The 26594-nt window shown below is 42.9% G+C and overlaps 3 protein-coding genes across 4 annotated transcripts; 2 read left to right on the top strand and 1 right to left on the bottom strand.

The window, feature by feature from the left end:
• Window positions 1–512: 512 nt before the first annotated feature.
• On the bottom strand, window positions 513–10395 carry slc5a8l (solute carrier family 5 member 8, like). The gene is made up of 15 exons (XM_056437777.1): window positions 10042–10395; window positions 8666–8731; window positions 8392–8443; window positions 7160–7227; window positions 6609–6763; window positions 6274–6414; window positions 5419–5548; window positions 5224–5312; window positions 4854–4966; window positions 3158–3225; window positions 2965–3051; window positions 2681–2868; window positions 1646–1755; window positions 1456–1541; window positions 513–1358 (listed from the first exon to the last, which is right to left on the bottom strand). The coding sequence occupies exons 1-15, from the start codon at window positions 10393–10395 to the stop codon at window positions 1245–1247; spliced, it is 1821 nt and encodes a 606-aa protein (XP_056293752.1). The 3' UTR covers window positions 513–1244.
• A 1893-nt stretch (window positions 10396–12288) lies between these two features.
• On the top strand, window positions 12289–14175 carry tshba (thyroid stimulating hormone subunit beta a). Its single transcript, XM_056437786.1, has 3 exons — window positions 12289–12360; window positions 12471–12656; window positions 13607–14175. The coding sequence occupies exons 2-3, from the start codon at window positions 12495–12497 to the stop codon at window positions 13883–13885; spliced, it is 441 nt and encodes a 146-aa protein (XP_056293761.1). The 5' UTR covers window positions 12289–12360; window positions 12471–12494; the 3' UTR covers window positions 13886–14175.
• A 4098-nt stretch (window positions 14176–18273) lies between these two features.
• On the top strand, window positions 18274–26594 carry slc25a55a (solute carrier family 25 member 55a). Of its 2 annotated transcripts, none has more exons than XM_056437781.1 (10): window positions 18274–18382; window positions 19004–19108; window positions 19514–19639; window positions 19989–20044; window positions 21309–21399; window positions 21479–21597; window positions 24186–24378; window positions 24489–24643; window positions 25383–25458; window positions 25567–26594. In XM_056437781.1, the coding sequence occupies exons 2-10, from the start codon at window positions 19089–19091 to the stop codon at window positions 25724–25726; spliced, it is 996 nt and encodes a 331-aa protein (XP_056293756.1). In that variant the 5' UTR covers window positions 18274–18382; window positions 19004–19088; the 3' UTR covers window positions 25727–26594. The 2 variants fall into 2 exon arrangements, with proteins under 2 accessions (XP_056293756.1, XP_056293755.1); XM_056437780.1 differs by having other exon boundaries at window positions 24183–24378.

Raw genomic sequence — 26594 nt, 5'->3', positions numbered from 1 at the left:
TCTCTGTCTCTCCCTCTCTCTCTCTCTCTCCCTGTCTCTCTCTCTCTCTCTCTCTCCCTCTGTCTCTCTCTCTCCGTCTCTCTCTCCCTCTGTCTCTCTCTCTCTCTCTCTCTCTCCCTCTCTCTCTCTCTCTCTCTCTCTCTCTCTCTCTCTCTCTCTCCCTGTCTCTCTCTCTCTCTCTCTCTCCCTGTCTCTCTCTCTCTCCTGTCTCTCTCTCTCTCTCTCTCTCTCTCCCTGTCTCTCTCTCTCCGTCTCTCTGTCTCTCTCTCTCTCCTGTCTCTCTCTCTCTCCCTGTCTCTCTCTCTCTCCGTCTCTCTCTCTCTCCTTCTCTCTCTCTCTCTCTCCCTTCTTGCTCAGTTCCAGTAGGTTTACAGCCCTGAGTTGAGGAGGAAGTGCTTGGCCAACGCTTTAACAACGCTGTAAACTAATTTTTCCTTCCCGCTCCCAAACGTACAAAGGTCACAATAGACTGAGCGTGTGTCCTCGTGTAGGCATGTAATCAATCAACAAGGTTGAACATTGTACATAATGTTTATTATTAAGTATGTGTGGCGTCATTAATGCAGGTTGTTTATAAAAAGTGCACAATTTCCAGATATAAAACTATAAAACTACCCATGAAACAAATTGCTGTTGTTCCTTCGACACAGTAACGCTATCACACGTATTGTCAAATATCCGACTGTCGTAAAGTACTGGAGGACAATGTTCAGAAAATACGACCAGCGACCGTCGTCGGGGACAACCGGAGAACAAAGGGGCAATTACCGTTGCCACATTGATGCAAAGCAGCAAAGGGGAGTGGCTTAGTGATAGTGGGGCATTAGAGGCTATTTGAAAAGCTGTTTTTTACTAATGTGCTGGTGAAACCCATAATAGCTGAAACATCTTGGGTTTCATTTATTTATGTAAATATTCCACTAAATTCTTCCATATATTTCTGTTTTTTCCCCCCTCAGTTAGGGACCAAAATAAATACGCTTTTGAATTTGAAAAATATTCTATTAATGTTCTTTTGTTTGCTGCGCCCAGCGTTATCGCTTGTTATGCTCTTTGTTTGATTTAAAATCTAAATAGATTTTCTATTTTGCATGCGGCGGCATGTTTAAAACACATCCTGATAACATAAATAGGCATATTCCAAAATCCGATGCACCAGAAGGCCGCAGCAGCAGAGCCTCTGGGACCTGTCCTCCTCCGTGTGGTTGCTTAAGCTGTCTCCGCCACGGGAAACGAGGCGTGCGTCACAGTTTGGTGGCTTCTTCAACATCTTTAACCATCGGGTCAAAGTCTTTGAATGTCGAGTCACCAGCTTTCAAATGAAAGTCTGTGGCGGCTTTTTCTGCGACGTCCGATTCCTGTAAAGGGTTGAGAACAAACCGTTAAAAATAGGACAAAATCTAAATATGTTGATGTCGTATATCTTCACTTTGCTACCAACTATCTCCTGCGTACCTCAGATTGACCGCGGCAGCCGAAGCAGATCAGGTCGTTCATCTTCACAAACAGATCCGGGTTCCTGTGCTCCTGCTTGCATCCGCCTATAAAGTACCCAGAGTGAGTATTCTCACTGCTGCGTGGCGGATTGAGCTCCTAACATCCGGATCATTCGTGTGTGTGTCCACAGTGGAAGTCGAGGGCTGACCTGTGATCGTGCTCACCAGCAGGCCGGTCACCATCGTGGTCAGAGTACCCACGACGGCGAAGTAGAGGTAGGACAGAGAGTACCAGGAGTCTGCCAGAGGCGGCCTCACGCTGACGCACAGAGGAAATCATGTTGAGGAAGCGTCCTCCTGGCATGTGACACCCGACATGGCCGCCGCCCCTTGTGAGGCTGCATGTTCACTGACTTCACACAGCATCACATGTGAGGCTGGGGCCAGAGGGTGTTTGGCATTTTTGCTTTGTACATTTTTTTTTTTAACTGAGGAATTAATTGCTTATTAGTCTTATCTAGTCTATTAGTCCAATTTCTGCAGTTCAGGTTTACATCTACAGCTCGACTGAGTTTTTTTTAAAATCCTCTCTCTGTGGAAATGAAATGCTTTTAAAGCTGCATTAACCCTCCTGTTACCTTGGGGTCAATTTGACCCCATTTAATGTTTAACCCTCCTGTTACCTTTATATTTCCTGACATATTTTACCCTCGGGGTCAATTTGACCCCAGCAATTAAAACCTCCAGAAAATTATTTGAATTAATATTGTTTTCCAAGTTTAAGTGTGAGGTACTTTATGTTTGTTTGTTGACTACCTAAATAGCCCTTTAAATATATAAAAAAGTTGATATTTCTTATATGTTTGACACAGTGAAAAACAGCCTGGGGTCAAATTGACCCCAAAGAACACCGACGTTAAACATTGAATGGCGTCAAATTGACCCTAAAGGTAACAGGAGGGTTAACATCTATTCCTAAAATGTAGGGGCAGCAGATTTAAGTAAGTTTAATTTAGTGTATGGATGTAGTGATACAGCATTGGAGCGTTCACATGGGAGCATTCTTTCCGCGGCGATGGCCGACTCCATCCGTTTTTACTTTAACACTTTTAAAAAATATTTTGTTCCCCCCGATGAATCGACACACAAAATGAAGTCTATCGTCTCATTTTTGTTTCGTTGTATTAATTTGCAAGGCCCATATGATGTACCTGACAGCCTTTGTTGGATGTGATAGGACTCACTGGGTCTGCGGGGTCGCTGCACTGGTCCACGGAGCGGCCGTGGTGAAGTTCGGGCCCAGTGTGCTGTTGCAGCCCACAGTGCTGACTTGGAGAGGATTTGTCTTTTCATCGGTCGGTGGGAAAATCAGGCTTCCAACCCCGACCCACAGAGTCAACACCAGACCCAGGATCAGTCCCACCAGTCCTCCCTGCAAAGTACACACGCAGCTCCTTCCTGGAATGTGTCACAGCTGTTGTATCGGTGAGAAGTCTACGTCAGAGGGTGGGGGAAGCCAAATACTTACGATTGAATTGGATGTGCGGAATAGCATGCCCAATAGGTAGAGGCCCAGCAGAGGCCCGCTGATCATGCCAAATATGGACAGAGCTGCCTGCACACAGAAACGCGATCAGGAGGCATGTCGTTCCTCATATTGAGCTCTGGGTGGTGCTGGAGAGCAAGAAGCACCTGCAGTCCTTCCGGCAAATGGTGATTACCTGCAAGACGTTTCCCAATACTGAGGCAACTCCAGCCATCCCAATACACAGGGCACCAAAGAATACACCTGGGGGGAGGGGTCAACACCGGCGTTATTAACAAAAAGGATTTCATCTTTTAACAGCTTGCAGATCCAAATGTTCTTTGGGGCAAATTATACGGCAGTTTCTTAACTTATCAAACATATTTAAATGTTATTATAGGGATAGACTTAGTGATGGATGTAACTCAGGTCTGGATTTTGCATTGTTCATTTTTTAAAAGACATCTACTCTTCTGCAAGTCTTTAAAAAAAATAAAAATGTTTAAAGCATTAAATTGAACCTTGCAAAAGTCCTAAATTTTTTCAGAGTTATTTAATATTTTTGGAGCCAAAAGTAGCATAGTGGTGACAGTGGACTGTGCACCACTATTTTTATGGCGTCTAAATTAGCATTATTAGACATATAGTACTGTCACTCCTGTTAAAGCTCAGAGGTTTAGTGTCAGCTTTAACACAAACTCAAATTAAATGTATAGTTGTAACACTCTTCTTATCATTGGAGACTCCATTCAATGTTTAACGTCCCAAAATAAATGCTTGATTTCTTATTTAATGATTTTATTTTTCCTAATTTGATGGAAACAACTGGGTCAACGTATATGTCCTTAATTTTGGGTTAATTTGACCCCAGGCGTTTTTAGCTGAATGTATTAAACATACGAGAAACATTTCACACACAACTTGTTTTGACTGATATTGACGGCACTATCACGTATAATTTAATAATCTTAAGGGTAATATTGCTACTCTGTTCTCTGAGTCTCCAAACACATTTTCTTCTAAAACTGGAGAGCTGTCATGTTCCGTCTTCCCCACTTGAACTTCGGAAGACTTGGATGCGACCCGCTTGAAAGCAAACATTGGGTTGCTCGTTTTTGGGGGGTTATTTTGGTCACATGCTGATACTGGAAGTAAAATATGTCCAGCTACAGTCTCCGAAATCTTTCTATGTTTCCCCCTGCAGCAACTCAGGATGTATGGGACAATAAACTAAAGAAAACTGGATAATCACGGTCTCAATGTATGTGCAGCTAAACCTGAAATATGCAGATTACACCGGAAGAGAATACTAGACGTCCAACATCATCATCCTCCATGTTTCTACTTGCAGAATTAGTCATGAAACAGATATACAATGTTATTGTGATTACAAAGGGGCTGCTCTGCCTGTCACCTGGGACGACTCTGACATGAACTACAACACTGAGAACTTCTTCAAATGCACAATTGAGCCCTCAAGTTCACCATCCCAAAAAAAGGAAATTGTCTTGGAATCTCCACGATCCTGCCCGTGCAGGTTTTTCCTCCGTGAACCTAACTGACAAAGCTGTAGATTATTAAGTAGATTATTAAGTATTAACCTCTGTTTGTACTTTGTTCCATGTAAAATTGTCGAACTTTGCACAAATAACTGCAAAGCTATCTTCATTTAGGGTTATCTCGTTGTTGCGGTTGTGTCGCAACACTGGAACTGGAAGCACTTTTTAAATTACCTTCGAGGAAAAACACGATAATAGTCGACTTGCCGTCGGCTGTTATCTTCATACTCCTACGACGATTGCTGTGTTATTTATGATCTGGATGTACAGTGAGCTCGTTATCGGGATATGGAAACTGTTTTTCCCTTTTTCCCCTCAAAACCTTGAACTCACTCAGGCCCATGTTCATCCAGGTCACCTGCTTCTCCGAGAGGTTTTTACACACCGGAAGAATGAAGTCTTCCACGGTGACGGCGACCAGGGCGTTGATGCTGGAAGACACCGTGCTGAAAACAAACGGTGAGCCAGTCAGCGCACAGAACAGGAAGTCGGGTTCATCTGAATGGCAGATTACAGGACGCGGATAAGATTATCGTCTCAGAATAGTTACAGGAAAGTAACATAACCCAGGTGTCGGCAGCGCATTCCTTCCTTCGCCTTTGTTCCTTATCTACAAGATCATTTCCTTAAAAACACAGCTTTTTTTAAATTCTGATTTAAAAAAAAAAAAAAAAAAAATGTTCCTACTTCCTAGTCAGCTCACCTAAGGGTGCCACTGTATGCCGCAGCCACGAACAAGCCGGGGATGCCAGGGTAGTCCGCCAAAATATCCATCACAAGGTAGGGCAGCATCTGGTTTGCAAGAAGCGATTGGCAGTATTAACGAAAATACAAGAAGAATGGCGTCCATGTGATGATGACGACGATGATGATGATGAGTAAACACAGCTGCGGTTACCTGGTCGTAGGTGCCGATATCGCCGTTTGTAAGCGGGTCACAGTTCTTGTAGATGGAGAACATGGTGAGGCCCGTAAACATAGCCAGACTCACGGTCACCCACAAGCCGACCATGTTGACGTACAAAGACCTGAGGGATTCAAATGAGTAAACAAACGGGGTTCGTACGGTCATGGAAAACCTGGAAAAGTCATGGAATTTTAAAATGGTCATTTCCAGGCCTGGAAAAGTCATGGAAAAAACGTAAATCATAAAAGTTTTGGAAAAGTCATGGACATGTGTTATCATCACACATTTACGCGGAGTTAAAAATAATTAATATGGGGGGGGGGGGGGGGTCAACACCGGCGTTATTAACAAAAAGGATTTCATCTTTTAACAGCTTGCAGATCCAAATGTTCTTTGGGGCAAATTATACAGCAGTCTCTTAACTTATCAAACATATTTAAATGTTATGATAGGGATAGACTTAGTGATGGATGTAACTCAGGTCTGGATTTTGCATTGTCCATTTTTTAAAAGACATCTACTCTTCTGCAAGTCTTTTAAAAAAATGTATAGTTGTAACACTCTTATTATCATTGGAGACTCCATTCAATGTTTAACGTCCCAAAATAAATGCTTGATATCTTATTTATGGTTTTTAAAGAAAGACGCTCAAAATATAAGCCGGCGTAGGCTCTCAATACGCACAATGTTCTAAATTGTTCATGTTTACACCGAGATTTCAGTTTGGTCATGGAAATTTGGTTTAAAGTCCTGGAAATCCACTGGTCAAAATGTGTAAGAACCCTGGCAAAATGAGGAAGCGAGCCAACAAGGCGCCATGTGCGTTTGCTTTGCAGGAGCGCTCACATCTTGGCGTGTCCCAGGCTTTTGCAGGAGATGTAGCGTTGCACCTGCGACTGGTTGATGGAGTAGATCGACGCCCACATGACGCTGCCGCCGAGCACGATGGTCCAGAAGGTGTGACGCTTCAGGGGGTCCGGGTCGAAGCTGATGAAAGGTAACGGACGCGTGAGTGTGTTGAATGTGGACATCATCACCAACGTCAGGCAGGGCGCGATGACGCCTTTCAGAGACCCTCCCTTCGTTGTACACTGGAGCATTTACAGGAAGGTTACGCCAATTAGTTTTTTTATGTGGCTGCAAACTAATTGATCTGATCAGAACTCGTCCCGTCGACGTACTCGAACGCCTCGAGTCGGCCTCCTCGGCCGGCGTCTTCCCAGATCTTGGCGAGGCCTCCCTGCAGTACGGCTCCTCTGGCGATGACCGCCACGAAACCGGCCAGCATGATCACCATCTGTATCACGTCGGTCCAGATCACTGCTTTCAGACCGCCCTGACACAAAAAACCACGATCGGCACTTTTCAAGAAATTTCGCGAGGCGTTCTTAATTCTAAAGCGCCATGAGGCTCGTGATGTTGAGAATAAAAAAACGAGAAAGCATACAAAAGAAATATTCAGTTTGACCTCAGTCCATAAACAGGTGAAGTTGAAAAGGCGTCCTAGAAAACCATTTGCAGAGAGTAACTTGCATTAGTTCAGCAGGCAGATCAAATTCTATTCAAATCAGAAAGAAACAGTGACAGAAATATGTGGAGGAATACAGATACATTCATGCTTGGATTTTAGGATTATAGTGTGTATGCATCATAAACCTCGTGTAAACTCTTTGGTACGCAGCTTATTGATTGATTACGGTACATAATGTTCTTCAGGATGCACAGTACCAACCAGAGCGCAGTAGACGATGCACACGGCTCCCGTGGCCACCAGCACGCCCCACAGATTAAGTCCTGTGACTGGAATCACACAAAAAAAGCTCCGTTAGGATTTCAAAATAAACCTCTTGAGACACAACAACAACAACAACTAGAACGGGCACTCGGTAGAGCGCATACCTTCGCATATCACAAGATTGGGCGTTGAATTATGAACATGTTGGCATTAGTTGCATGCCAATTGGATAAAAATGTACCGCGCTATGGTAAAAAGAAGATTTTGACCTTTCCATGACCTTGACCTTTGACCCGATTGATCCCAACATCTAATCAAATGGTCCCCGGATAATAACCAATCATCCCACCAAATTTCATGCGATTCGGTTTAAAACTTTTTTTGTTATGCGAGGAACACGCATACAAATAAATAAATAAACTAGAATGGGCACTCGGTAGAGCGCATACCTTCGCATATCACAAGATTGGGCATTGAATTATGAACATTTTGGCATTAGTTGCATGCCAATTGGACAAAAATGTATCGTGCTATGGTAAAAAAAAGATGTTGACCTTTCCATGACCTTGACCTTGACCTTTGACCCGATTGATCCCAAAATCTAATCAAATGGTCCCCGGATAATAACCAATCATCCCACCAAATTCCATGTGATTCAAGAAGATTTGACCTGTTCATGACCTTGACCTTTGACCCGATTGATCCCAAAATCTAATCAACTGGTCCCCGGATAATAAACAATCATCCCACCAAATTTCATGTGATTCGGTTCAATACTTTTTGAGTTCTGCGAAAGATTTTGACCTGTTCATGACCTTTGACCTTGACCTTTGACCCGATCGATCCCAAAATCTAATCAACTGGTCCCCGGATAATAAACAATCATCCCACCAAATTGCATGCGATTCGGTTCAATACTTTTTGAGTTTTGCGAATAACACGCATACAAATAAATAAATAAATAAATACACGGCGATCAAAACATAACCTTCCGCATTTTCAATGCGAAGGTAACAACAAGTGTGACAGTGTTAGTCACTGAAATGGAGTATCTCTCCTTGTTTTGTTTTTTTAACCGATGATTTTCCTCCTTTATTCAAAAGGAAAACACATCTGGTTTCCTCTTCTTTTAGGTTTTTAGGTTTAGAACTCAAAAAGAACACCTGTGCCTGTACACAAAGTTCTATTCAGACCACGTTTTTGCAACACCCGCCCTCCTGCGAACTCACTTTGATTGAGTGCCAGAGCCGGAGCGTAGATGACCAACCCGGTGTAGAGGGCCTGGAAACAGATGGCGCCATTAGTTAATTAGATGGAAACATGACGATCATGATTCATGGTCATCCTCGTGTCTAGGATCAGTTTTACATTAAGTCCAACAGGCCGTCTGTTTACCCTGTTAATTACAGATGCTTGTTCCATTCTGCATGCGTTTGTACTTTTGTTTTTAATCATCTAAATACAAAAAAAGTGGTTGAATATTGAAAAGCAGGTTTCAGTTACCGTCTGTGCGATGTACATTGACGTTCCGATTATCCGAATGGGCCGGCTGAAGCGCATCTCCAGGTACTAGGGAAGGAAAACACAGTCTGACGTCATGAAAGTGTTCACACATCGGTTTAGTTTGGACATCAACATCAGAATCAGGAACATTTATTTATATATTTATTTGTGTGTTGGACACGCGAATAATTTGACTTGGCGGCCGGTGTGTATATTAGACGGACAAACAAAACAACAACAATCAACAGTCAACATAGTGCAAGAATTTACACATTAAATATACAATGGTATGAGTTAAAATAAAGTGCACAAACAGATAACAGTGCTGTAAGTGTGTTTGTTAACCCTTGTGTTGCCTTCGGGTCATTTTGACCCGATTCAATATTTAACCCTCCTGTCGCCTTCGGGTCAATTTGATCCGATTCAATGTTTAATGTCGGTGTTCTTTCGGGAGTCAACAAACAAACATAAAGTACCTCACACTTAAACTTGAAAAACAATATTAATTCTAATAATTTTCTGGAGATTTTAATAGCTGGGGTCATATTGACCTCAAGGGTAAAATATGTTAGTAAATATAAAGGTAACAGGAGGGTTAAACATTGAATCGGGTCATATTGACCCGAAGGCGACAGGAGGGTGAAACATTGAATCGGGTCAAATTGACCCGAAGGCAACACAAGGGTTACAGTGACATGTGACATTTTAAATATGAAGTATAAAGAGGTGTGCAGGGAAGTGTCCAAGAGTCCGTCAGCGGGGGCCCGGCCTCTGTTTACGAGCCCGGCTGCCGACGGGAAGAAGCTACATGATTTGAAACATGTTTGTTTCCTTGTTCACGTATTTTAACTCATGACACTCCTTTCGAAGGACAAACTTTTACAGCAGTTGGATTCCGCCCCGCGTTTCGTTGCCATTAAATCTACTGGACCGGATGTGTCGTTAACCACATTAACGTGACTGTGTCTGTATCATGGGTTGTGGAAATCTTGATCATGGTCCGTGCATTTGACTAATTATTCATACATATCATATTCATTGAATGTGTTTTTAACGCTGCTCATCTGGTCACATGACATCTATTGCTTGTGTCTATCCTGGAGAGGGATCCTCTGTTGCTCTCCTGGAGGTTTCTTCTCTCTTTTACCCCTGAAAGGGCTTTTTTCTGATTTTTGGGGAGTTTTTCCTGATCCGATGTGAGGTCAAAGGTCAGGGATGTCGTATGTGTACAGATTGTAAAGCCCTCTGAGGCACGTTTGTGATATTGGGGCTACACAAAATAAACTGAATTGAAAATGTATTTAAAAGTCATGTATTTCTGTGCTGCACCATAATAACAATAATAACCGTGTAATAAGCGCGTGCCATTTCCTCACCTCGTAGGCGCTGGTGATCCCCAGTCTGTAGAAAAGCGGCACAAAGACCTCGGCGGTGACGACCGACATGATGGCGTAAGAGAAGCCGAAGAGCCAGAAGGGAACCCCGAACCGGTAAGCCTCGGTCGGCGTGCCGATGACCGTGATGCCAGACATGAAGCTGGCAGTGAGCGACATGGCGACCGGCACGGCCGTCATTTGCCGTCCGCCCAGCAGGAACTCGGCGCTGCTCGTCTCCTTGCGGCCCCGGATGGCCTGGAAAAGGCCGATGCCCGATGCCCCCAAGATGGTTCCGGCAAACACCACATAATCCCACACAGAGAAAGTGGCCACGGGGCCACCGGTCCCGACCATGCTCAGTTCAGTTTCACTAACACGCCTATCTGAACTATCGTTAGGAATGCTATATATATATAATAATATATATCTATTATAAATATAACCTCAACTCCAGTTATATATACACCAATATCGAGAGCAAAGATCAACACACCCAAAGTTGCTTTTCAGTGCATTTCAGACGTTGTCAATCAGCTGCACTCATAATTTAAAAAAGGTTTCCCTTTAAACTTCAACAAAGAAAAGCAAAAATCCTCAGAGTTCAGGTGTATTGTCCTCTGTTGTTTTGGGCTTTTTCCGATCGATCGATCAACAAAGAGCGTCTCTCCGGCTGCCGTAGAGGAGCGAGATACTTCGACCACCGGACATCTCCTGCAATTGGCAGCAGTCTGACGTTTTCTGCAGACTATAAAGATTAGTTCACTTTAGTTAATAATCCATCAAGGACACACGGTACTCAAGCCAGCTGTAATTTCAGTGATAGTAAAAGACACGAGCTGGATTGAAGACCTTCTGTTGTGTTCCTTCTCATCCAGGAGTCTCGGTTACTCAGTACAAGTGTTGCATTGTGAGGAATTTAAGGAGGCAGGTCATGTTGAACCTTTATGAATTTCTCTTTTGATACATGCGGGAATTTTGCTTTACTTAGGACATCTTATCTTTGATTGCTATCCTAGCGATTCATTAGGAAACGCGTCATTTCGAAGACAAAAACGGGGTCTCGTAAAACAGATGTAAGCCTAGAGGGACGTACGTAGATATAAAGCATCATTACATGTAATATTAGTCATTGAATTTCTGTTTGATTTCCCTCAAGTCATTCTAGAAGAGAGAATCAGCTCCAGTCAAATCTGAGAAAGTTAATGTAAAAGCTGGGGAGAAGCAAGGAGCTGCTGTTATGCACACAGTTGTAACAATTCTCCCTCATAATCGTAAAAAGTATGACGCAATTTTAAGGGAATGGGCGGATCTGCTATCGGCTGTGAAGTCCCTGCTTAATATGTTGAACGGCGAACAGAAAACGGTCATGAAAGAAGAAAAAAAAACAGTCAATATTGCCGACACCAAATATTATTATTGAAATAAAATTCAATGCAACGCTGCAAGAATTAACCCCACTCACAATATAACATTATCCCCGGATCCCGACAGTCCCAAAGTCTTTCAAGTGCCCAAAACAAAAGTAAATGACTCACTCAGTGTATGCCGATAATCTATGTAAGCATTGTTCCTATTCATTGATTGACTTGCCCACTCGAGAGAGACTTTGTATACTCTGGACCATCATGAAACTAAAGTAAAGATAAGGAAATCAGTGCCTCTTTGGATAGAAAGTTGGACTCCTCACTTTTTTTAAATTAAGATACTGACTTGCCGGAAGCTTGGAGTATCTGAAACATGTCGTGTTTACATATGAATGCTTTGGTTCGCGGTAGTTTTTAATACGCCGACTAGAAGACCGGTTGGGACTGTAACTTTCTGTGTGCACTTTGCCGTCTGGATTTCTGACCCACAATGCACACAGCATCTTTGTGACATGCTCACCTGGGACGGGCCCTGAGCCGCTTTGTTGTTAAACGGGCCTTCCCTTAATGTTTACCCAAATGAGAGACAGATGGGGTTTGTTTTGGAATGCGAGGTCAAACTCGGGTTAAAATGTAAACTCTTTACAATATGATTCATTCTTCTGTGCCGAAGTTAAGCTTTCATTCGTTGTGACGTCTAGTGGACACTGTGTTCCGGACCGCCTCGAGAAACAACTCCTTTGGTTATTGCACAGACTTTGTCCCTGGAGGAAATCATTTATTCATGTCATCCGCATAATGGACTTCACTTTCAGTTCGACATGTCCGTCACAGATGGAAGATAACCGCTACCTCGGATGCAGGTGGATTATAACCCGTTGGCATAAATACTGTTCGAAGGGGCTGTCGGTCAGACTCACTGCAGCATCGGGCCCACGGGTGCTTTCTCGAGCAGGTGACCCGCACATGCAGAGGCCAGCACGTGATATTAAAGACGACTAAACTGTTCATCCTTCGTGGTATCTGGCTGCCAGTTTGACTCTTTGTCCTTCTTCCCCATTGCAGGTCCCAAACACGGCATCGCTGGACATGGAGACCGCAGTGTTCACCTGCTGGCTGCTGTTGGTTCTGTTCAGCCCGGCCGTTCCCATGTGCGTTCCCACCGACTTCACCCTGTACGTGGAGAAGCCCGAGTGCGACTACTGTGTTGCCATCAACACGACCATCTGCATGGGCTTCTGCTACTCCAGGGTGAGTATCTCCTGGATCAGTGGTTCTCAAATGGGGGTACGCGGAGGCCCTCGAAAGGGTGTGCGTGAGATTTAAATATATATATATATATATATATATATATTGTAATGGACTGAGTGGCACGTAATGTTAACCTGTTATTCAATGCGAAGGTTATGTTTTGATCGCCGTGTATTTATTTATTTATTTATTTGTATGCGTGTTATTCGCATAACTAAAAAAGTATTAAACCGAATCGCATGAAATTTGGTGGGATGATTGGTTATTATCCGGGGACCATTTGATTCGATTTTGGGATCAATCGGGTCAAAGGTCAAGGTCATGAAAAGGTCAAAATCTTCTTTTTACCATAGCGCGGTCAATTTCTATCCAATTGGCATGCAACTAATGCCAACATGTTCATAATTCAATGCCCAATCTTGTGATATGCGAAGGTATGCGCTCTACCGAGTGCCCGTTCTAGTGTTATAAGTGTTATTGTGTTTACAGGAAGATGTTTTTCTCGTTAAGAAGATTGGTTATAGGTAATTATCTGTGTAGCTGTGAAAGCTGTCACTCATCCCGGATACCAATGGGGGGGGTACACATGAGCGTACTTGGGATTGGCAGAGCGAGGGAAGTGGGATGTTGTTGAACATTATAAATATTATATATTCGCTAATAAATCACACACAGCGCTGTGTATTAAAAAAAAAGTAAACCAAAAATGCATGGCGCTGGTTAGAGGGTATTAGAGGGTTCTGAGAACCACTGTCCTAGATTGTCATTTGTTCCTTTAAATGGGAAAGAAGAACTCTGAAAACCTGTCATACGGAATAATAAGTATCCTTATTGAAAAGTCCAAAAATCTTCACTTTTCGGTTGAAAACAATCCCTGAAATGACGTTTTGTCTTCTCAATGAATGTAAATGTGTCGTTGATTCGTGTGTTTTTTCCCTCGGGGCGAGCAGGACAGCAACGTCAGAGGGATATTCGGCCCACGCTTCCAAATCCAGGCGGGCTGCACCTACGACGAGGTGGAATACCGCACGGCGATCCTACCCGGCTGTCCCGCCGACTCCGACCCCGTCTTCACCTACCCGGCGGCTCTCAGCTGCCACTGTGGGGCCTGCAGGACGGACAGCGATGAGTGCGCGCAGAGGGCCAGCGTGGGCAGAGCTCGCTGCACCAAACCCGTGAGGCGTATCTACAGGTACCCTGGAGAGAGCAACTACCTGACCCCTTTCTGAGGCCCCGTGGGGGGGGGGGATGACAGCAGTCGTCCTTTAGCTTGGATACAGTGATGTGCACGCTGTCTGTTCTGGGACTTATTGTACCGGCCTGTTGTATTGTGTCTTTTTTTGTGCAATGTAACTGTGCTGCAGCTCCGCTTATCATGTTTACAATGTGGGGGACTTTTACCGGTGTCATTACTTATCCACCTGTGTGTGTGTGTGTGTGTGTGTGACTGACATATTGTGTTTACTCTGAAAGGGATACTCTGAATGCAACTCAATTAAAGCTGAAGTCTCTAAATAGCTCTCTGACTAAGCCGTGCTTTACTTAATCACACGCTGACTAGACCGTGGCTTTCTGTTAACTGAACACACACACACACACACGAGCCCATGACGCTCCACAATGTCACTCCTCCCCCCCCCCCGGATATTTGCCGCAGCAGCCACTGTGGAAAGCACATGATCGCCGATGCACCGCCTCTTATTAAATGGATTATCCGTCAGCCACAGAGATCAGACACGTGGCGGCGCACGCAAGAGTCACCAAACGTCCACAGAATTGCAGCGTCATCCTGAAGTCGAGCTTATACGTGTAGTTTTCCATTCTCAAAGGTAATTTGGGAAGACAGCTGTAGCTTATTAATAGCGCAGCGGGTCAGAGTGGGAGAATGTATCATGAGTTCATCGTGTGGACCTCGTCACATCGCTCTCTCTCCTCCGTTTTACCGTATATTCTGACGGTGACAGTTTCCACATGGACGCGTCTCTGTGTTGATGTTAGGGCGGTTACTGCGTGTAGCTGAGCTCTATTGCTCTTATTCGGTTGGTTATGCGGCTCTGACCGCTTCGAGTATTTAGTCAAATATAAAATAGAAAGCCGGTGAACGCATCGCATTTGAATGGATAGCACAGAGGGCTGTCTCACAACTGGAGTGCTCCCCGCCTGCATGACTCCACACATCGAGTTATGCCTTTGGGCCGGTGATGCCTGACAGGGTCCTTGAAATCACGAACCTTGACGCAACTTTGAGGAGGAAGAGGAGGAGGAGGAAGTGTGGATGATAAACCTGTTTGTAAACAGCTGAGTCACTATGACCTTGAGAGGACGCTTGACAACCCGACACCCTGTTTGACCTCCAAAGTCAGCTAACAATCTGTAGTCCATTGTTTGTCAGTTTACAAGTGTCACGGCGCTATTAGAGTGGACCCAAAAGCACGACTCAGACAGGAGTAACAAAGAATACTGTCTTTGGTTGAAACAGGCTGGGTCAAAACCGGGAGATCAGTCGAAGAAGCAAACAAGTCCAAAAAGGGGCGGGGCAGAGAATCAGAGGTCAGGGCAGGCAGGTCAGGAATATACTCTAATAACGCTGGAGAACTTGGCACGAAAACACAAGACAATCTGGCAGAGGACAAGTGGAAGTGAGGGAGCTAAATAGTGAGGGACTAATGAGGGGATGGGCTGCAGGTGAGAAGGGCGTGAGGACCAGGTGAAGGGAATGAGGGACTAACGAGGTGGTCAGAGGCAGGTGAAGGGAGTTGGACTGACGAGATGGTGTGACAGGATGAAAACAACTATTACAAAAAGAAAGGCGTGGAGCTAAACTGTTACAAGTGTCAATGGCTTCTCTTCCTTTGACCCACTTCTGTTAAAATGTGATTAATTATATTAGAGCAATGGCTAGTATCATCATTTTATTCAGTGAAGTGACATTTTTCCATCTCATCAATGAAAAAAAAATCCTGCCTACAAAGATCTAAATGCCCGAACATGGCTTTTACTCATAGACCCACATAACTGAAGGCTTAAATCATGCTTTGAATTATATACGAACGCTTGACCCTGTGTAACTCTGAAATCATCAGACGGGTACGGCACAAAGGTTTGAATTGCCCAGCTTAAATTCCCTGTGTGGTGTTTTGAAAACCCAAATGGGAAAAAAACCGAGGATGAAATGGAATTTGCCTCCATCAGCAGAACCAGCATGTGGCCCACATACCGACCACTCTTTCAGTCAGACGCACCCTACAGTGTGTTTGTGTTGTGTTTATCCAACTAGAAAAAATGTGAGACTTTCTCTGAGTAATGTTTCCACGACTTATCCCACGGGTTGCCATGACATGCGCTTCACACACTCATTGTCCCTTTCGGGATGGATTGGAATAACTTTGCTGAAACCCTAATGTTTCCATTTAATATGTCCAGTACTTAAGTTGATGAACCTAATGCCGGTAAAACTAATGACATTTCCATAATGTGCAGCTGTAGTGCATGTTCACAGCTGATTAGCATGCTAACATGTTAAACTAAGATGTGTTAGCATTGAGCTCTCAGACCCACTGTATAGCGATGTTCAGCCGGACAGAGCTCCGAGCGGAGCTTAATATTGGCCTTATGGTTATGAGGAGTAATGGTTTTTTCATGATTTTATTTGCTTCACTTTGCTTTCATTACATATACACTACCGTTCAAAAGTTTGGGGTCACTGAGAAATGTCTTTATTTTTCAAAGAAAAGCACTGTTTTTTCAATAAAGATAACGTTAAATTAATCAAAAATACACTTTATACATTGTTAATGCGGTAAATTAATATTGAAGGTGGAAGTGTCTGGTTTCTAATGAAATATCTCCATAGGTGTATAGAGGCCCATTTCCATCAACTATCACTCCAGTGTTCTAATGGTACATTGTGTTTGCTAATCGCCTTAGAAGACTAATATCTGATTAGAAAACCCTTGTGCAATTATGTTAGCACAGCTGAAAACAGTTATGCTGGTGATATAAGCTATACAACTGGCCTTCCTTTGAGCTTGAAGTTTGAAGAACAAAATTAATACTTCAAATATTAATCATTATTTCTAACCTTGTCAATGTCTTGACTATATGTTCTATGAAATGTTCAATTCATTTGATAAATAAAAGTGTGAGTTTTCATGGAAGGCACAAAATTGTCTGGGTGACCCCAAACTTTTGAACGGTAGTGTAGGTTGTTTTTTTGCTCATAAAAAAGACAAAACAAACCAGTGCAAGAACATACAAATATGTGCTGTGAACATTCTTCATTATCAATCTTGTTTTTATTGTGAACGAAATGTATTGTTATATCACTGAGCTTATCTCAAGATCCTGAACACACACACACACACACACACACTTTTCCAACCATCTCACAAGACAGACTGCCCAAACCCTCGGGGGAATTCACCTGCATTATTGCGCCTCTTTTAGTGTCAACGGGGTACATAATGATGTTAACATGACCCTTGATCTGATTCTACGTTTAAATTTAAATACAAAAGATACTGATCAAAATAGCCCACGTCAAATGTAATAGGATGGAAAACAAGTGACGGACAGGTTCCCTTATGGGTTCTAATGTGTGAAACCAAACCAAGAATAACCAGTTTCAACCCTTTGTCCTGCACATTGTAATGAAACATGACAAAGAGGAAGGGAAACATTTTCAATTGACCAGCTGGCCTGATAAAGCTTTGGAAATAAACCTTCTATGGGCCACCAGATGTAACTAAGACAAGAGATGGACCATGTTTGTCTCATCACATCAATACTTTCTTTGAAACAAACATTTACTCAAGGTGAAGCCACAGTCGTGCTTTAGTCTGCAAAGTAAACGGCTTCTGTCAGAACAATTAAAACCAAAGTTTGTGTGACGGCAACTCATGTTTGCAGGATAATGTACCTATATGGTTATAGATTACATTGTTTTCTAATCCAGGCAAAATGTAATACTTTATTTAAGAAGCTAAATGGCATGTGGTGTAATGTTGGGTAATCTATCTTTAATAATGTATTACATTTTCTAAACCTAGGTTTCATATGTAAAATACGAGCATATGGCTGTCAGATAGTGGGGAGAAAAGTTAATTATTTCACTCAAATAGTAGAGTAGATTTTGTTTAAAGTATTAAAGTGCCTCAAAATTGATGTTTCATGCATTGGTATGCTCAGATACTTTCCACCTCACAGTAGATTAGGATGGAGTCATCTCTCAATTGTACCAGAATGTTCTTAACACCATGATGATGTCAACCAGTAAGTTAACAATGGGACTTGGACTAGCTTAACCTCAAGATACAAGAGGGCTGTGCCTCGACCCCTCCACGGACTTTATGGTAATCCCTCCAAAAAAAACGTCTTTAAATGTCTAACTTCACGCATTTATATGTATTTTACCTTGCACCATAATCATTTCAAAATAAATGCTTGGTGAACAATGGTTTCCTACATCACCCACCCCTTCACCGCCCTTGCTGCTGTCTGATTGGCTGATAGGATGACTGACGGCTCAGAACGTTCAAAGGAGCCAATCGGCTGCCGGCATGTAAACTGGCAGAGCGGTGACGCAGTTTATTTCCGCCCTCCTCCTAGAAAGTCAGTGGAAATTTCCACTCTCTCTTCGCTGCTATATGAGCAGACGTCCCCCTCCACACGGAAACAGAAGTAGCGGTTTGAAAGAATCTGAAGAACTCCTTCGAATCAAACTTTTGGTCAGTACTATTTTTATTGTTTAACTTAGTCTGTGTTTAAGTTCGAGTTGGGCAGCTCGTTCGCGTTAAGGGTCGATATTAGTCTGAACGTGTATCGTCGCGAAAGTAACCAACGTTAACAAAACCCCAACGCAACGTCTCTTCACTTCTTTATTCCGCTCTTTGAGACAATGTGTGGACATAGTTTTTGCGCTTTATCTTTAGGAATGTAACTTTTTTCCTTGTTGTTGCACGAGTTCACATATTGATGCACAATCCTTTCTTTGAAACGCGATAAAGTGTCATGCGTGCAAATATAATGCGAACTCTCTCTCGTTGATTTGCATTGGCGGCAATGTGTTCGTTATTAAAAAAGAGACATTTGTTTGCAGTTTGCAAACAAGTTGGCGGTATTTCACGCCTTAACACGTTAACGTTGCTTCGTCTATCCACATGAATGGAAGTCGATAATGCCCATGTATGGTGTTCCGGTATGCGCGTTGGGGCACGCCCACGGGTTGGACTCGAGGTCATCCAAAGCCTCTTGTTGTGGGTGGGATAATGCCCATGCGCGTCAGAGTCTGGGTACTCAGGAAGCTGCGCATATCTTTTGCATAACTCCTCCCATTTTCTCTTTTCCAGGACTCAACTCATTGATTTCACTGAAGAACACTTGGATCTACAAGCACCAGTTTACACTTCTGTCTTTCCTTATTTCAACAGCATCATGTCTCAGAAGCAGATCAGGTGAGTCCTGCAAATTTCCCTTTCCTCAACGTGGTATAATTATATTTAATTGATTTCCCAGAATGGCACCGGAGCTAATTAAGACATTTAAAAACCATGGAGCCGTAGGAGGTGATTGCTTGCATTAATCAGTGACTTTAAAAAAACTTAATTTAATATTGTTGATTATTCCACAGATTTATTTTTGTTTTAAATAAATATTTTATATATAAAATAATTATTTAAAAGCAAAATTAATCTGTGGAATAATCAACAATATTAAAATAATCTTATATATATCTGTCCACTATTTCCTAAAGCCCATAGTGCTATTATGTGTTTACAATGCTATGAAACGGATACAAAATATAAAGTCCACACATTAAGAAACTGTTAATAATAAAATAATTGTTTTGTCTCCTTTAGCCTCCCAGCAAAGCTCATTAATGGCGGCATTGCCGGCATTGTTGGGGTTACTTGTGTCTTCCCCATTGACTTGGTGAAGACCAGGTTGCAGAATCAGAGACAAGGTCAGCAGGTCTACAAGAGCATGTAAGTGGTTTCCGTTACCCTGTTCATTGTTGCAACGATGTACAAACCGGTTATTGCTGGTCACAATGACACATTCAGGGGATCGTCATGAATGTAGGGATTTGGAGACATTCCTGACATGATGGACTATGAATTGTTCTCATTCCTTTTGAAATGAGGCGATCCTAATGCCCTTTGACGGGCGAAATGTTCTGCTCCATTTACCCGCTCAGCGAGCCTCTGTGTTAAAGTCATTGAGACTCGATAAGCTATCATCGCGATCAATAACCTAATAATTTACTTTTGGGAATTGTCAAGTGTTTTTTTTCTTTCTAATCTGCTCTACGTTCCTGTCTTTCTTGTTCTGTAGGGTGGACTGCCTTGTCAAAACAGTGCGGTCAGAGGGGTTCTTTGGCATGTACAGAGGTAAGAGTTATGCTCATCTGACTTTAAACAACCAGTAGTCGTTAATATGTAGGAGATGATTTAATGAAGGAGAAGTAAGATCTCTTTATGCTGAGGTTGAACATTGATTGTTTTGTTCAGATACAGAGTTGTTAGATTGCATGAGTTGCTTGATTTGACTTTAAAGTATATTTTTGAGTAAGAATAACGGACTAGATTACAAAAGGAACGAGGCCAAAGCTGCTCGTGTTTGTATAGCAGCTTTGCTACATTGTTTTTTTTAATAGCACTCAATAGCATTAAGTAAAGAAAACACTGTTTAATTATCAGTTAATTGAATGCAATGTTGGAAAAAAAATATAAAAAAATCTTGTGGACATAGTTAAATATGAGAAAAAAATAGAGACCTATTTTTATTCTGGGTCTCTGCTTGTGTGAGGAAAGCTGTTTGTTTGCATCTGTGTTTTTCATATTACAGACGTGGGTCCCCCTGGGATATTGAAGGCTAGCCGATAAGGCGCAGCCACGCTGGAGGCAAATCATATAATGGTTCTTACAATATTGCTCTATTTAAAACTATAGGCACATGTTTTTGTTTTGCCGTCTATTTGTTCTGTAATGTGACCTCTTGTTAATAACCACTTGTCTGTCTCTTCACTGTCCCGGCAAACTTGTTGTTCGAAGCTCGTTTCCTTGACTACGAAGAAGTGTCCTCGCAGACTTTAGTGGATCTTTAAAAAAAAAAGACCGGTGGACTAATTTGGTTTTATTTCACAACCAGCAGTCTCACACGTCGGCTTTTAGATTTCTCTTAAAGTCTGCACACACGGAACATAGTCACGGATTCTGTCTGTCCTTTCACTTAACATCTTTTCACTGTCATGAGCTACTCACCGACGTGTAGCTTGTCGTTAGCACCAGACTTACCTTCTGAACTCTTCAAAGTGGGCTCTTTTTCTTTTATCTTTCCTACTCTCTGTATTTCACATACGTTTACATATGTTTGCTTCCTCTGGTTATTCATCACCCTACTTATTTCCCTTTTTCAAATTTTATTCTGCTCGCCTACTTTTTAAAACTTGTGCTTTTTTTATTGTCATTTGATGTTTGACATAATCCCCCTTAATCATTTCTGAAGCTATTTTTAGATTGAGCATTTGTCTCGTTTGTGTCTAAATAAGCTATAAAATGTATAATAAATAGTGGACGGGGATGTTTATGTTCATGTGCTGGATGAGGACCCGTTTGTAACTTGAATGCTAACTGCGTGTGTTTCTTTCTTCAGGCGCTGCTGTAAATTTGGCACTGGTCACCCCTGAGAAGGCAATTAAACTGGCTGCTAATGACCTCTTCAGGCATCACCTCTCCAAGGACGGGTAAGCAGGATCGCCTCAGGAAGTCCTCGCCGTCGTCTCGGGGACATCGAGTCACCGAATACTTCTCTTCTCTCAACAGAAAGGGGCTGTCGTTGTTTAAAGAGATGCTGGCGGGTTGCGGCGCCGGCATGTGCCAGGTCGTCGTCACCACCCCCATGGAGATGCTCAAGATCCAGCTCCAGGACGCAGGCCGAGTCGGTGAGAATCGTGCAACATCCATGTTGTGGAATCCTCCATGTGTGCGACTCAAATCAGTGTTGTGTAGGGATGAGAATTGATAAGATTTTAACAATTCAGATGCCTTATCGATTCCTGCTTATCGATTCGATTCCTTATTGGGCAAGGGGTGAACAAAAGAGCACAAACGGGTTTATTTACATTAATTTTCTATAATGCTGCACACACCATATACAGTATGTATACATACTACACTGCGCAGCGCTAACAGAGAGTGGCGTTAAGTGGCGGAAAAATATAACAGTATCGTTTTTATGGTATTGTATCATGATTAGGGCTGTCAGCGTTAACGCGTTAATCTATGCGATTAATTTGGCCGCGTTAACGCACTAAAATATTTTAACGCAATTAACGCAAGTTTTTTTAAAGTTTTTTTACATTTTTTTTAAAAACCGCGGTATTACGGTTTGACACTGTTTCCGTTTTTAAAACAATCATTTCTCCGCGAAAATAAGGAGCAGAAATCAGTTTAAACTCGTGGATGAATCAGTCGGGTTTCCTCCTGCTCCTCCTTCCTCCCGTCTCCCCCTCTGATACACAGAGGAACGGAGGGGCGACGTGTCGGGTGACGCGGCGCGGAAAGAACGCGACACACGAAACCTTCAACGTGATTGGTCAATCCGTTTGTCTGTCAACATTTCGGGGGGAAAAAAACCAATGAACACTCAGTAAATCACAAAGGACCTCCCACCTCACAGGTTAGGCTCATTTAGCAGCCTGTCAGTCAGAGAACCAGAGGACACGGCGCGAGGACAATGAGGCTCATTTCAGAGCTGAGATTGTTCTGGAATGTTTGATGTATAACACGTGGGGGTGTGTCACATGCAAAAGACTTTAAAAGGTGAATTTAATTTATTTAGTAAAATGTATAAAATGCCCCCAGCCTCCAGAGGGTTAACGTGACATATGTGAATGTCAGTCAGTTACCAAGGCCACTGGTTCTGCTGCTGTTCAATGTTAAAGATGACAGGACCAATGGGGTTTCAATATACTTTTTTTTTTTTTACTAATCTGATGTTTCACTGAAGAAACAATTTATCATCCACGATATTAAATACCTCGCTGGCACTTTATATGTAGGATCCTCTTTGAAAACACAGCTCTGTGTGAAGTTTTGTCTTTAAAAAGAAGGGAAACACTTTTAACCCTTGTGTTGCCTTCGGGTCATTTTGACCCGATTAAATATTTAACCCTCCCCCCGCCTTTGGGTCATTTTGACCCGATTCAATGTTTCACCCTCCTGTTACCTTTATATTTACTAACATATTTTACCCTTTGGGTTCAATTTGACGCCAGCAATTAAAACCTCCAGAAAATTATTAGAATTAATATTGTTTTCCAAGTTTAAGTGTGAGGCACTTTATGTTTGTTTGTTGACTACCGAAAGAACACCGACATTAAACATTGAATGGGGTCAAATTAACCCGAAGGCGGCAGGAGGGTGTAATATTGATTCGGGTCAAAATGACCCGAAGGCAACATAAGGGTTAAACGGTGACATTTTTTTGTTTTTGTAAAATGTATAAAATGAGCCCAGCCTCCAGAGGGTTAACGTGACATATTTGAATGTCAGTCAGTTACCAAGGCCACTGGTTCTGCTGTTTAGTGTTAAAGATGACAGGACCAATGGGGTCTCAATATATATATATTTTTTACTAATCTGATGTTTCACTGAAGAAACAATTTATCATCCACGATATTAAATACCTCGCTGGCACTTTATAGGTAGGAGCCTCTTTGAAAACACAGCTCTGTGTGAAGTTTTGTCTTTAAAAAGAATGAACTTTTAACTTTTAATTGCGATTAATTAATCGCAATTTCAAAAGGTGCGATTAATTAGTTAATTTTTTTTAATCGATTGACAGCCCTAATCATGATATTTATGGCAGGTATGGTATAGAAGATCGTGACAACCAGGTAGAGGCAGAACAGACTCGAGGAACAGCAGAGCACAAGACTGAAAGACTTGTTCACGCCAACAACAAAAAAAGGAAGTTGGTTGACAATATTATACACAATATTACTATTATTATAGTATTATAGGGCCCGATCACTGACTTGGTGTCAGAATGGAGGACCTATAGATTATCATACAACGTCCAACATCGATGTTCGTGGAAGTCACCACCCCCGCGCGCTCACGCTCACCTTTTTCATCTCTGACCCGTTTTCATGCCTGATAAGCATGTCTGCTTTCTCCGGGAGGATACGCGATCTCTCAGGACTTATTGTGTCTCCAGCCGTGGAGAACACTCTCTCAGATGGGGTGGAGGATGAACACAAAGATATGAGGAGGTGTACAAGACGTGCTGTATCCTGTGACCCAGACAGACTACCAGCCTCTGAACCGGTCTGACTGAACGTCATCAGCTAAATTGGATGGACATTATTTATATAGTGAAAGCTGGTTGACACAATGAAACAAATTTGGCTGACGATCCCAAACAATCGGTTCACTGGGAACCGGTTCTAAAACAGAACCGGTTCTCGATGCCCATCCCTAGTGTTGTGTATATTGACTTTTTTTCTTCTTTTTCTTTTAAAAGCAGCCCAGCAGCAGAAGCCGGTCATGATGTCTCCCACCAAGCTCGCGGCCGCCAACGCCGTGCTCCGGCGCGCCTACAACTCCGACGCGGTGGTCTCGGCCCCTCGAGCAGTTTCGGCCACACAGATTGCGAAAGAGCTGTTCCACAAGAAAGGCATCATGGGGCTCTACAAAGGGCTCGGGGCCACGCTGATAAGGTGAACCCGCTGCTCCCTCACGGTCTACTGGGTCGACCAGTTACGACCAAGAACCAGTCAGTCGGGTGTCCAGTCTGACGGGTTTTCTTCTCCCCTTTTTCTTCTTCTAGAGATGTCCCCTTCTCCGTCATCTACTTCCCGTTGTTTGCCAACCTGAACAGCCTCGGCAAACCCAGCGCCGAGGAGGCGTCGCCCGTCTACTGGGCTTTCGTCTCCGGCTGTGCGGCGGGCTCCACTGCCGCGGTGGCTGTGAACCCCTGTGACGGTGAGTTTGAGAGCCAGCTTAAAAGTCCAGGAAAATCTAGCTTTGTCCTGAAAACTGTAGTTCAACATTTTTATTTTCCTTTCTTTTATTTTTATTTTTAAAAGCTCCCCGAAACATAAAACATTGCTTTCTTAAAGGGCTGCGTTGTGTTCAGGGTCATGTGGCATCTAAAATGCTGGTTTATGGACCGGAGCATTTTGACTATTCACAACGTTCTTATCTTCCCAAATTGTTGAATAATGTTCTCGGCATGTTTTGTTTCACTTCCACAAATAACTTCTGAGATCCAACTGGATTAGTTGAGTTATAGCCATTTACTAGTCTTTGTAAAATCTGACTTCCACAGAGATGAATATTTTGTTTTATGGCAATATTTATCAGGGTTCGTACGGTCATGGAAAACCTGGAAAAGTCATGGAATTTTAAAATGTTCATTTCCAGGCCTGGAAAAGTCATGGAAAAAACTTAAATCATAAAAGTTTGGGAAGAGTCATGGAAATGTGTTATCACATTTTAATTTACCCTGAGTTTGAAATAATTAATATGTATTTTTAAAGAAAGACGCTCAAAATAGAAGCCACATTTTCATGTTTATACCGAGATTTCAGTTTGGTGATGGAAATTTGGTTTAAAGTCATGGAAAAATCCATTGGTCAAAATGTGTAAGAACTCTGATTTATGAATTTGTCAATTTGCTGGGTAGTGAATTAAATATATATTTTTTCATTTTTTTCTCCAGTGGTGAAGACGAGGCTGCAGACGCTGAACAAGGGGCCCAGTGAGGAGACTTACAACGGGGTTGTGGATTGTGTGAGGTAAGACGGCTCGCCCACTCTTCCATAACTACATGTTTATTTATTTATTTTTTTGTGCATGCGTGTGAGAGACTTCAAACACAAACTCCTCCCTCTGCTTCTCCACAGTAAAATAATGCGAAAGGAGGGGCCCGCTGCCTTCCTGAAAGGCGCCGGCTGCCGGGCTCTGGTCATCGCGCCTCTGTTCGGCATCGCTCAGGTCATGTACTTTGCCGGAGTTGGCGAATACATCGTGGACAACACTCCTCTGAACCGCCTGTCGGCGTGAAAGCGCGCACCGACGTGCCGGCTACGCGCCGGACCTCCGCGAGCGTCGCCGGGCGAAGAACTGGCAGCTGCACGCCGTTTACAGCAACGAACAAACGACCATCTTGTCTGGCAGCTAACGATTTCAACTTCTGTACAGCTGTGTTGCACTGAAACACTTTTGTGACTTATTGAGTGGGCGGGGCCAATGTTTGCCCTGGGCCGAGGGGGCTCGGAGCTGCAGTGTTATTCTGTCGTTGTCCCCGAGGCGGTCCCGGTTCCCTCTGTGAGGGAGGGGAGCTCACTCCATCAAAGAGACACACACATTTTTTCTGTGTTTTGTCTTCCATGTCATCCCGTTTCATATTTAGCATGCGACTTTCTGAGTTGCTCAATGCAGCAGCTTGTATTGCGTTGTATGTTTTGTTTGTTGTTGCTCCTTTTCCATCGCCGTCTCGCGGAGCCTTTGGGGCACAATTTATTGCAACGGGATTTTATTTTGAAATACATTTCAGTAATAACTTTTGAGTTTACACGTTTGATGTCACTGATTATGAACCTTCCTCCTGACATGGGACCATATGGTTTGCCAAACCATAACGGCCCTGTTCTATACTTGATATTCGCCCTACGGTTGTCTACTAACAGTCTGTGAAGTGCAGTGTTTGTGTTTTACTACCTGCAGAAACTTGAGATGCAGTAATGCACATTATCTGTTTGTTTGTCCACGTAACCTTTTTCAATAACTAATGCATACCTGGACCCATAATACTTTTTGCTTTATGCCTTCTTACTGTGACTGAGCATGAACACATGACTGTTACAATAGTGTTTGCGATTGCTTTTTGTACATACCGTGTGTGTAAATATACATTAAACTTTGCAATATA

Source organism: Pseudoliparis swirei, chromosome 18, assembly GCF_029220125.1.
Source record: "Pseudoliparis swirei isolate HS2019 ecotype Mariana Trench chromosome 18, NWPU_hadal_v1, whole genome shotgun sequence".
In the NCBI taxonomy this organism is placed as follows: Eukaryota; Metazoa; Chordata; class Actinopteri; order Perciformes; family Liparidae; genus Pseudoliparis; species Pseudoliparis swirei.
Note: the sequence above shows the minus strand (reverse complement) of the source record. Positions and strands in the feature narration are given on the sequence as shown.